General features: G+C 37.7%; 2 protein-coding genes across 5 annotated transcripts in view; one reads left to right on the plus strand and one right to left on the minus strand.

Annotated features, from left to right (window-relative positions):
- Window positions 1-3,275, plus strand: part of pus10 (pseudouridine synthase 10) — a 19,771-nt gene extending 16,496 nt beyond the window's left edge. The window contains exons 14-18 of one of the 2 annotated variants that reach the window (XM_079617370.1): window positions 123-178; window positions 816-933; window positions 1,059-1,201; window positions 2,770-2,869; window positions 2,956-3,141. In XM_079617370.1, the coding sequence (XP_079473496.1) occupies window positions 123-178; window positions 816-933; window positions 1,059-1,201; window positions 2,770-2,869; window positions 2,956-2,994 (456 nt within the window). In that variant the 3' untranslated portion in view covers window positions 2,995-3,141. Of the gene's footprint in view, window positions 1-122; window positions 179-815; window positions 934-1,058; window positions 1,202-2,769; window positions 2,870-2,955 lie in introns of both variants that reach the window. The other variant, XM_079617371.1, reaches the window with a different exon arrangement.
- A 31-nt stretch (window positions 3,276-3,306) lies between these two features.
- Window positions 3,307-12,460, minus strand: part of akt3b (v-akt murine thymoma viral oncogene homolog 3b) — a 20,087-nt gene continuing 10,933 nt past the window's right edge. Inside the window, exons 11-15 of one of the 3 annotated variants that reach the window (XM_079617028.1) lie at window positions 9,325-9,423; window positions 7,747-7,862; window positions 7,465-7,552; window positions 6,470-6,572; window positions 3,307-6,232 (exon numbers count right to left, since the gene is read on the minus strand). In XM_079617028.1, coding sequence (XP_079473154.1) covers window positions 6,147-6,232; window positions 6,470-6,572; window positions 7,465-7,552; window positions 7,747-7,862; window positions 9,325-9,423 — 492 coding nt within the window. In that variant the 3' untranslated portion in view covers window positions 3,307-6,146. The remainder of the gene's footprint in view (window positions 6,233-6,469; window positions 6,573-7,464; window positions 7,553-7,746; window positions 7,863-9,324; window positions 9,424-12,460) is intronic. The other 2 variants (XM_079617027.1, XM_079617029.1) reach the window with 2 other exon arrangements.

Here is a 12,460-nt window from a genome sequence, read left to right on the forward strand (position 1 = left end):
TTGCTGATAAAAATGTCGAGATCTTTTTCAAAACTCGCAATCTGATTGGCTGGCTTTATATCATTTCTGGGAATAAGGATGGAGAATGTGAATTTTGATTTCTGTTCTCTCCTGTCCTGCAGACGATCAACCAGTCGTCTGACAAAATTAGAGTACGACACCTACAGATTGTTACCAGGTGAGTGAGTGTGTGTGTGTGTACACAGGTGAAACTCAAAAAATTAGAAAATGGAATATTTACTTCAGTAATTCAACTTAAAAGGTGAAACTAATACATGAAATAGACTCATTACATGCAAAGTGAGATATTTAAAGCCTTTATTTGTTATAATTTTGATGATTGTGGCTTACAGCTTATGAAAACTTTTTCACAATATTATCATTTTGAATTTTCATAATCTGTAAAGCACAATCATCACAATTATAACAAATTAAGGCTTGAAATATCTCACTTTGCATGTAATGAGTCTATATAATATATTAGTTTCACCTTTTAAGTTGAATTACTTTTGCACCATATTCAAATTTTTCGAGTGCGTGTTGTTGTCTATAAGCACAAATATAAGATATGAAGTCGATTCAATTCCGGTTTCCATTCATTATCGATGCATTTGGATATATAATCAGGTACAGGACATGGCAATTTCTCTCGAGGAAATTCTCTATACAGGAAATCCTATACTATAATATTGAATGTTAAAATTAACTACTGATTTATTATTTGGATGTAAGGATCAATATCGGTTCATCAAAATGAGAATCGAGAAATCAACCTTTTCAATCCAGCCCTAGTAATTTTGAGTGTATTTCTGCAGGGAAGCAACAAGCCGCATGAAAGAGGGCGAAGAGGAGAAGACCAAAACCTACAGCGCCCTCATCTGGACTCAGAAAGCCATCTCCGACACGGATCTGGACTTCCTGAGAAACATCAAGGTCTTTCTGTGCTGTGAGATCTGTTTGAGCAGGAGGCTTGAGAAGAGACGTTCTGATGTGTGTGTGTGTGTGTGTGTGTGTGTGTGTGTGTGTGTGTGTGTGTGTGTGTGTGTGTGTGTGTTTAGGATCTGAAGCTCGCTCAGAAGACTCCGCTGAGAGTCCTGCATCGCCGGCCGCTGGCGGTCCGACAGAGACTCGTCCACTCCATGAGTGCCGTTCACCTGGACACACACCACTTCACCCTGAAGCTGTGCACACAGGCCGGGACGTATCCTTCCCAAACACACATTCATCATAGTTCTCATTTAAGTCTCTTCTGCTCACCAAGGCTGGTCAAAAATACAGTAAGAACTAGGGATGCACCAATATGAAAATGCAGGCCGATACCGATAATTCTTTATATTTGAAAGCCGATAACCAATATATTGTCCGATGATTCTTTATATTTGAAAGCCGATAACCGATATATTGTCCGATGATTCTTTATATTTGAAAGCTGATAACCGATATATTGTCCGATGATTCTTTATATTTGAAAGTCGATAACCGATATATTGTCCGATGATTCTTTATATTTGAAAGTCGATAACCGATATATTGTCCGATGATTCTTTATATTTGAAAGTCGATAACCGATATATTGTCCGAAAATTAGTTGTTATATTTGAAAGCCGATAACCGATATATTGTCCGATAATTCTTTATATTTGAAAGCCGATAACCGATATATTGTCCGAAAATTCGTTATATTTGAAAGTCGATAACCGATATATTGTCCGAAAATTAGTTATATTTGAAAGCAGATAACCGATATATTGTCCGAAAATTAGTTATATTTGAAAGCAGATAACCGATATATTGTCCGATAATTCTTTGTTTGAAAGCCGATAACCGATATATTGTCCGAAAATTTGTTATATTTGAAAGCAGATAACCGATATATTGTCCGATAATTCTTTGTTTGAAAGCCGATAACCGATATATTGTCCGATAATTCTTTGTTTGAAAGCCGATAACCGATATATTGTCCGAAAATTTGTTATATTTGAAAGCAGATAACCGATATATTGTCCGAAAATTTGTTATATTTGAAAGCAGATAACCGATATATTGTCCGATAATTCTTTGTTTGAAAGCCGATAACCGATATATTGTCCGAAAATTTGTTATATTTGAAAGCAGATAACCGATATATTGTCCGATAATTCTTTGTTTGAAAGCCGATAACCGATATATTGTCCGATAATTCTTTGTTTGAAAGCCGATAACCGATATATTGTCCGAAAATTTGTTATATTTGAAAGCAGATAACCGATATATTGTCCGATAATTCTTTGTTTGAAAGCAGATAACCGATATATTGTCCGAAAATTCTTTATATTTGAAAGCCGATAACCGATATATTGGCCAATAATTCTTTATATTTTAAAGCCGAAAGCCACTATTAAAATCCATGTCTCAAGCACACAATTATAATGTTCTCATTATAATTTTATCTAGCCGATATGATGGCACATGTTGCACGTAACTATATTTACCTTTTTTTGAAGTGATTTCAATAATATTTCAAGCCATTCAAAACCATCATGGTGAACAGCGTGCATATGAAGCGTCTCAGCGGAAGAAAATAATACATTATTTATCGCTTTAATATATCAGCCAAATTTTCTTATCAGGCAGATAACAATAACATTACAAATGAACATATATCGGCCGATACTGAAATGGTGGCCGATATATCGTGCATCCCTAGTAAAAACAGTAATATTGAGAAATATTAATAGTCTTCAGTGTACTTTTAAACTGTGGTGGTTTCCTTCACGGACGTCACTGCAGTTACATTAAAGAGTTTGTGCACGGAGACTTCGGCCGCACCAAACCCAACCTCTGTGACCTCATGAAAACTGACGCCGATATTCTGGAGCTGGACGTCGAGGTGCGTTTCAGCAAATACGCAATATCACAAGTCACCGCTCATCTCCAAAATCTCTAATATTCCTCCTTCCTGTCTGTGTGTTTCAGTCTGTAGACATCGACTGGCCTCCTGCTATTCCGGATTGACATTCAGGATTTTGAGGATAGTTTTTGTATGTCAGGATTATATATTTCTGTCATACGGTTCTTTGTTAGTTTGATAGTCATTTGGTTGAATTAAAACAATACTATATGCATTTTCCTTAATAAAACAGCCTAATTTTGTTTGTTTTTGTCTATTTTGTTCAATTTAAATGAGTAATTTTAATAATTATGCTTCTCTTCAATTTTTTTCAACTATTATCCTCTGATAAAAATGAGATATTTATAATACACACAAGTATAGAGATGATGCAGCATTAAAACATTACAGAAAAAAATACCACATGGACCTATTGTGAAATTTGAACATTTTAATATAACTTAAAATAAATACTACCAAATGGCAATGCAAGTCCTCTACATGGCACTTGCCCTAATGTTTTGGTATGAAACAAAACAGGCAAACGACTAAAGGAAAGGTATAAAAAATAATGAGGGAGAGAGAGCACTTAATAAACGCGGCCGACAGCGTCCTTCATCCCAACATACGAAAATAAATACAACTAAATTACATCTATAGTACAAAAATACGCTGAAACCAAACAAAAAAACAAAACAAAAAAATCCGTAATCGGAACAACATTAGAAAACCTAATGAGGATTTCTCGTCAGCCTGACCGAATGCGTCACAGCGTGAAAATAACTGAAAACTTCAACGAACAAATCACTCACACTCATATCATTCGCTATGAAGAACCGCAACAAACACCGGCAGTTTCCAAAACGTTCACTGGATTGGGTACAAACAGGATGGGATTGAAACCATAGCAACTCGTCGTTCCTCCAATGATTTTGTGTCATTTCAGGATTTTTTTTTTTTTTTCAATTCATATTTTTGTCACACACGATCACCGTCACGCGCCTGTCGTCACAAACAGAAGGCATTGCATATGTACATCACACAGAGAAGGGCTCCGGGGTCAAGGGTCATTCACACTGGTATTGCATGGCTCAGTTGCACATATAATGAGTCTGTGTTCTGACTTGGTATTGATTCCAAACGCAGACATCACACGTCCATAAGATTTCCACAGCTATGGAGACAGCTCTCGATGCCAAAACTAAAAAAAAAAAAAAAATGATGCAACAATACCGGTAAAAAGAGAGCGAGAGGTTTGTATTTACATGTTCAGGAATAGTCCAACATTAGGTTTTCTCTCTCTGCGGTGAGAAGTGAGGGTCAGTGGTTGATCGGTCTCTCTCTGTGCTGGTGAGAGAGACACACACACCTGTTGCTCTGTACAGTAAAGGGGAAACGCCACCCAAAAGGAGTCTTTACACGTTTGTCCTCGACGCTTCTCGGTTCTGGAGAGCGCAGAACGCTTTAAAACGGCCCGTTCGGCTGGTCAGAGGTGAGCAGTGAAGGACAAAGTGATTGAGAAAAATCACATTTGGGCAGATTTCACCCCGTCGGTGGGTTGATTTACGGGTGAATCTCACGAAAACATGCGCAGCTCATATTTCACCCCGAAAATCAAAATACAAAAATATGAAATTAAGTCTAATTAGTAAGTCTATTATGATTTTTTTTGCATTGGTACATTATTTGTACGGTAATTATTCACCCGCAAAATCTCATTACCATAATTCATCCAAATGTTTTACTTTGCAGTTGTTTGTAATGGACTTTATGCACAGCTGCACTACTTCCTGAACTTTAGCCAGCTCCTTTGTTTCCTGTCTGCCATTATTGGACAAACTGATTAATCCAGATGTGTCTGATTATTGTTGTTGGTCAGACACACCTGGATTAATCAGTTTGTCCAATAATGGCAGACAGGAAACAAAGGAGCAGGCTAAAGTTCAGGAAGTAGTGCAGCTGTGCATAAAGTCCATTCCCATTACTTTGGTTGGTCTTATTATCAGGGTAATTATGGATTTTTTTACTGCATTACTATAAAAATATTTTCATAGCAGAGTCAGTAAAATAAATAGCAACAACACTTTACAATTTGCTAACAGTAGTTATTAATGCATTAGTTAACGAACTAACAGTGAGCAATTCATTTTTTTTTTACAACATTTAATAATCTTTGTAAATGCAAGTTAATAAAAATGCAATTGTTCATTGTTTGTTCATGTTAGTTCACAGTGCATTAACTAATGTTAACAAATACATTTTAAAAATGTATTAACATTAAGACTAATAAATGCTGTAGTTTTAATTGTAGTTAATGTTTACAAATTAAACCTAATTTTAAAATATTATAATTTTTCTGTATTACAGTAATGAGAATTAGATTTCTACGCATTACGGTAATAAGAATTTGAGAGGAAACTGTCACAATGCAAAACATCCAAGTGTTGCTAAAATACACTTAATTTTCTTCATGCCAAATATAATTAGTCTATGATCCTGCAGTGAAATATGAGGCGCGCACCCGTTCTTGACGGGTTTCGTGAGATTCACACTTGTGCTCTGGATTGCCTGAGAGACCTTACAGTAACGGCAGTCTGTTGTATGGTTGAGTGTTTGAACTGAAACCTTCATATCAGAGCGTGAGGATGAAAACTGAAAAGAAATGCAAATATTAACACTAGTGTCCTGTGACACATTTCTTAGATTTCATTTTTACAGAAAGCATGAACGAGGAACAAGACTCTTCAACGCCTCGGATAGAGGATGTGTGTGTGTGTGTGTGTGTGTTAAAAATCAGGAACAAACTTACATTTGTGAGCCTCACAGGAACAGATCTACTGCTGCGTCTAATATAACCCCAACTACATGTCTGTCTGTCTGTCTGTCTGATGAGATCCACACACATAAGGCAACATTTTTGGTTTGTTCCCCACAACGGCTCTTTTAAACAAGTGAAAAAAAAAAATGAAAAAGAAAGAAAGAAATGCTGTAGGTCTTCAACAATACTGATCATATTTCCCAAAAAACACTGTCCATGATCTGTAAACAACAAGCTGAAAGTGTACAAGACTTTTTAAACGTGGGTCGACTAGCTCAAGTCTCACCCAACTGTGCAAAACCCCTTTTAAGTCCCACATGAAATAAAAAAAAACGAACAGAAAGCAAGAAAAAAAACGACTCGCTATGACTATCGGTAATTAAACGGAGGGGGAGAGAGAGGGGGGCTCTTTCTAGCATGGCTACGCAGGACTCCTTTAAACGGCGGTTTTTGATGACATCACTCCCGCCCGCTGGCCGAATACGAGAATTGTGGGAAATGTGGTCTCCGTTCGCTGTCGGCCGAGTCCATCCCGTCCTCGTCATCTGCAGGAGAGCGAGAGAGAGAGAGAGAAACAACGTCACACACTTCTTTCCCCAACTCGCTCCGCATGGAAGCGATATAAGCGCCGTGCAGATTTTCACAGTGATACGCTTGATGGAAAAGCACGGCTCTTTCATTGTGTACCGAATGCAACTTCCTCTTTCCTGTAGCGTGAGGAGCCGAGGAAAAGCTACAGGAAAAGAGAGAGAGAGAGAGAGAGAGGTTGGGAAAACACTCACACTTCTCTGGAGGGGTGATGGTGATGGTCTGCGCCGTGAACTCCTCGTCGAAATACCTGGTGTCGGTTTCAGATGATACCTGTGGCATGAACGGCGGGCCCAGCTGGACGAGCGAGAGAGAGAGAGCGAGCGAGGGAGAGGGCGAGAGAGAGAGAGAGGGAGAGAGCGAGGGAGAGGGCGAGAGGGAGAGAGAGAGAGAGGGGGAGAGAGGGAGAGGGCGAGAGAGAGAGAGTAGGAATGAATAGGAAGTCCAAAAGAACAGCATTTATTTGAAATAGAAGTCATTTGCAACATTATAAATGTCTTTTATTTTCACTTTTGATCAATTTAATGCATCTTTACTGAATGAAAAAAGGGTTAGACTTTATTTTAAGGTGTCATTGTTATAGTGTAATTATATATTCATTAGGGCTGCATAACGATTAATCGCAAATAATCGTTTGCAGAATAAAAGTTTTTGTTTACATCACATATGTGTGTGTACTGTGTATAATTATGTATATATAAATACACAAACATGCATGTATAATTTAAAGAAAAAAATCGATTTATATATTAGGTATTTATAATTATATATAATATATAATATAAATTATATTTAAATATAAAAATGTATATAAACATGTAAATATTTTTTAAATATATACATGCGTGTGTGTATTTATAAATACATAATTATTTTACACAGTACACACACATATATGATGTAAACAAAAACTTTTATTCTGCAAACGATTAATCGTTATGCAGCCCTAATATTTATGTACTGAGTAATATGAATTAACTACATGTACTTACTATAGGGTTAGTTGCATGTAATTATGCATAATTTACTGTTGTTGCTATGGTAAGTACATGTAACATATGTAACAACGACACTGTAAAATAAAGTGTTATCAATAAAAGTATCAACTTCTTTCCAATAAATATTTTGAATGCTAGGAAACAAGTCCCGTTTCTGCTTTTAAACTAATATGTTGTGAGTGCACTTGTACCTTTTTGTCATAGACGTCCTGCCAGTCCAGCGATGTGAAGAAACTGTGTCTCATGATTTCCTTCGCATCGTCTGGACCTCCGCCGAGCCTTCGGAGAATAAACCGCTGATTAATATTCATGCAGGTCTCACGTGATGCAGATTAAGCCTGGTGAGCTCATATTGAAATTATGATTTTATATTTGAATGCCAATAATTGCTAGTAGAAACCTTCCAAACACAACCGGAAAGGCTTTGGATCACACACACTCACACACACACACACACACACACACGCACTGACCTCTTATTGGGGTCTTTGATGAGTAATCCAGACAGTAAAGACTTGGCGTCTGCAGAGAGGGTTCTGGGAAACTTGATCTCCTCCATCAGAATCAGTTCAAACAGCTTCTCATGGTCCTGAAGAAAGACACACGTCAGCATATACAAGAGCAATTATGAGTCGTATGTTGTCGTGGTTACAGGGCGTGTCGTATGTTGTCGTGGTTACAGCGAGCCGTATGTTGTCGCGGTTACAGCGAGTCGTATGTTGTCGCGGTTACAGCGAGTCGCATGTTGTCGCGGTTACAGCGAGTCGTATGTTGTCGCGGTTACAGTGAGGGTCGTATGTTGTCGTGGTTACAGTGAGTGTCGTATGTTGTTGTGGTTACAGCGAGCCGTATATTGTCGCGGTTACAGCGAGTCGTATGTTGTCGCGGTTACAGCGAGTCGTATGTTGTCGCGGTTACAGCGAGTCGTATGTTGTCGCGGTTACAGCGAGTCGTATGTTGTCGTGGTTACAGTGAGGGTCGTATGTTGTCGCGGTTACAGTGAGGGTCGCATGTTGTCGCGGTTACAGTGAGGGTCGCATGTTGTTGTGGTTACGCGGTTACAGTGAGGGTCGCATGTTGTCGTGGTTACAGTGAGTGTCGTATGTTGTCGTGGTTACAGTGAGGGTCGTATGTTGTCGCGGTTACAGTGAGTCTCGTATGTTGTCGCGGTTACAGTGAGTCTCGTATGTTGTCGCGGTTACAGTGAGTGTCGCATGTTGTCGCGGTTACAGTGAGTCGTATGTTGTCGCGGTTACAGTGAGTGTCGTATGTTGTCGCGGTTACAGTGAGTCATATGTTGTCGCAGTTACAGTGAGTCTCGTATGTTGTCGCGGTTAAAGTGAGTCTCGTATGTTGTCGCGGTTACAGTGAATCGTATGTTGTCGCGGTTACAGTGAGTCGTATGTTGTCGCGGTTACAGTGAGTGTCGTATGTTGTCGCGGTTACAGTGAGTCATATGTTGTCGCGGTTACAGTGAGTCTCGTATGTTGTCGCGGTTAAAGTGAGTTTCGTATGTTGTCGCGGTTACAGTGAATCGTATGTTGTCGCGGTTACAGTGAGTCGTATGTTGTCGCGGTTACAGTGAGGGTCGTATGTTGTCGTGGTTACAGTGAGTGTCGTATGTTGTCGTGGTTACAGTGAGTGTCGTATGTTGTCGTGGTTACAGCGAGCCGTATGTTGTCGCGGTTACAGTGAATCGTATGTTGTCGCGGTTACAGTGAGTCGTATGTTGTCGCGGTTACAGTGAGGGTCGTATGTTGTCGTGGTTACAGTGAGTGTCGTATGTTGTCGTGGTTACAGCGAGTCGTATGTTGTCGCGGTTACAGCGAGTCGTATGTTGTCGCGGTTACAGCGAGTCGTATGTTGTCGCGGTTACAGCGAGTCGTATGTTGTCGCGGTTACAGCGAGTCGTATGTTGTCGTGGTTACAGTGAGGGTCGTATGTTGTCGCGGTTACAGTGAATCGTATGTTGTCGCGGTTACAGTGAGTCGTATGTTGTCGCGGTTACAGTGAGTCGTATGTTGTCGCGGTTACAGCGAGTCATACTGTACCTGATTATAAAAGGGAAGGCGTCCACACATCATCTCATACATGACGACTCCCAGACCCCACCAGTCCACCGCTCGCCCGTAATCATTGTCCTCCAAAACCTGACCAATAACATCACATGATCAATCAGACAAACAACCACCTCATCCTTAAACAGTCTTATAAATGTTCAAATGCCTGATCAATAATGGGAAAAAACACTTTAATATTAAAAGATACTTTTTAATATCTCCAGTCCCCTGAACACTTAGTTAAAGTGATTGGATTAACTATAATCACTATAATTTATCCTCCCACACATGATCCAGATTCAGTAACATACCCGATTAATAATCACATCAAAATATGATCGAATACCTCAACAAAAATCACATTAATATCTTCCCATCTTCATTAATAATCAATCAAAAACACATAAATACATTTCAGATCTTTAGAAATCAGTATATTAGCCACCAATAACAGATCAATATTCCATTAATATATTTCAGATCTTCATAAAGAATTATATCAGCCTCAATATCAGATCAATAACATCTTCCAATTCTTCATTAATAATTATATTAGCCTCAATAACATCTTCCAATTCTTCATTAATAATTATATTAGCCTCAATAACATCTTCCAATTCTTCATTAATAATTATATTAGCCTCAATAACATCTTCCAATTCTTCATTAATAATTATATTAGCCTCAATAACATCTTCCAATTCTTCATTAATAATTATATTAGCCTTAATAACATCTTCCAATTCTTCATTAATAATTATATTAGCCTCAATAACATCTTCCAATTCTTCATTAATAATTATATTAGCCTCAATAACATCTTCCAATTCTTCAACAATAATTATATTAGCCTCAATAACATCTTCCAATTCTTCAATAATTATATTAGCCTCAATAACATCTTCCAATTATTCATTAATAATTATATTAGCCTCAATAACATCTTCCAATTCTTCATTAATAATTATATTAGCCTCAATAACATCTTCCAATTCTTCAATAATTATATTAGCCTCAATAATCGATAAAAAAATATCACATTAATATCTCCCAATTCTTCAATAATGATATTAGCCTCAATAAACGATCAAAACTCATTGATATCTCCCAATTCTTCATCAAATATTATATTATCCTCAATAACTGATAAAAACAAAAATCACATTAATATCTCCCAATTCTTCAATAATGATATTAGCCTCAATAAACGATCAAAACTCATTAATATCTCCCAATTCTTCATCAAAAATTATATTATCCTCAATAACTGATCAAAAATCACATTAATATCTCCCAATTTTTCAATAATAATTATATTAGCCACCAATAACCGATCAAAAACTCATTAATATCTCCCAATTCTTCATAAAAAATAATATTATCCTCAATAACTGATCAAAAATCACATTCATATCTCCCAATTCTTCAATAATAATTATATTAGCCACCAATAACCGATCAAAAACTCATTCATATCTTCCAATTCTTCATCAATAATCACATTGTGCTCCAATACCTGTGCAAAAAATCAAGTATGGACATTATCATCCTGATATCTGTGATGCTACTCTCCAATGGCTGATCCAGAAACAATTATATAATCTTTTCAAAACTGAATCATGTCAAATTGCCTTAAAGCACTTGATTAATTACTACTGGCAGTCATTTGAAATCATATGAATATCAATAATAAATCATTATTGATAATTTCTAAAGGTTATCCAACCCAGATAAATGAGTCAAATGATGGAAAAACAGCCTGACATATGATTACATCATACAGTTATGATTATGGCATCAGCTTTATGAATGAGTCATCGCTGTTACATATGCAACAGGATTGTTTACTATAAATGCTGTACTCTTCTTTCATTATTAAAGTGGAGCTTGGACACGGCCAGCAGGTCACGCTTACGATTCCTGTCTGATCACTCTATTTTTACCCATGAGCTGCTCAGTGTCGTCTACAGCCTGCTGTTCGTGTCTATTTCTGTGCGGACGTATACAACTCAGCTAAAGTGTGACCCTGTTCCGGCTGTGACGGGCGGAGATTAAACAGTCATCTATATTAAATTTACCACAGTAAAGAGGGATTCCTGTGCGGAGTTTAAAGGTGCAGTGTGTAAGTTTTAGTGGTGAGGTTACGAATTGCAAGCAACAGAAGTTACGGTGGCCGACAGGAAGTGATGTCGGCGTCTGAGACAGCAGAGAGTAGCCAGTTAAACAATAGAGAGCCTAAGTCCCTCCCCTTTCCGGTGGACCACCATGGGACCTTATTTCGGAAAAATATTGTATGGTAGTCAATGGCGACGAGAGATAACAAATATTTTGATCTCGTTTGAATTGTGCCCTGAATTACACATATGATGTTTGTCAATTAAAAAGATACACTTTAAAGTCAAGAAAGTCGCAGTTTGGTGTAAAACTGTTGAGGTATAAGACTGAAAATACGTAATTACAAAGACTACAAACCGAAAAGGCGCACATGTGACGTCATACCTTTTCACTCAATGAATGAAGCTAACTTTACTGAAGCTAACTTTACTGAAGCTACTTTACTGAAGCTAACTTTACTGAAGCTAACTTTACTGAAGCTAACTTTACCGAAGCTAACTTTACCGAAGCTAACTTTACCGAAGCTAACTTTACCGAAGCTAACTTTACCGAAGCTAACTTTACCGAAGCTAACTTTACCGAAGCTAACTTTACCGAAGCTAACTTTACCGAAGCTAACTTTACCGAAGCTAACTTTACTGAAGCTAACTTTACTGAAGCTAACTTTACCGAAGCTAACTTTACTGAAGCTAACTTTACTGAAGCTAACTTTACCGAAGCTAACTTTACTGAAGCTAACGTCTGTCACTTTTTCTATAGTCTTACGTTATAATCGTATAGTGCGAGGCGCGAGATGTAGTTCATTGAGCGATTTTCACATAAAACTAAACGTTACTCTTCTGTTTTATGACAAACTGCGACTTTCTTGACTTTCATAATTATCTTTTAAATTGACAAACATCATATGTGTAATTCAGGCACAGTTCAGACGGAATAAAAAGATAAGTTGTCTCTCGCCATTGACCACCATACATATTTTTTCCGAAATAAGGTCCCATGAGCCGGAAGCGGA

This window comes from Phoxinus phoxinus (genome assembly GCF_949152265.1).
Source record: "Phoxinus phoxinus genome assembly, chromosome: 6".
NCBI lineage: Eukaryota > Metazoa > Chordata > Actinopteri > Cypriniformes > Leuciscidae > Phoxinus > Phoxinus phoxinus.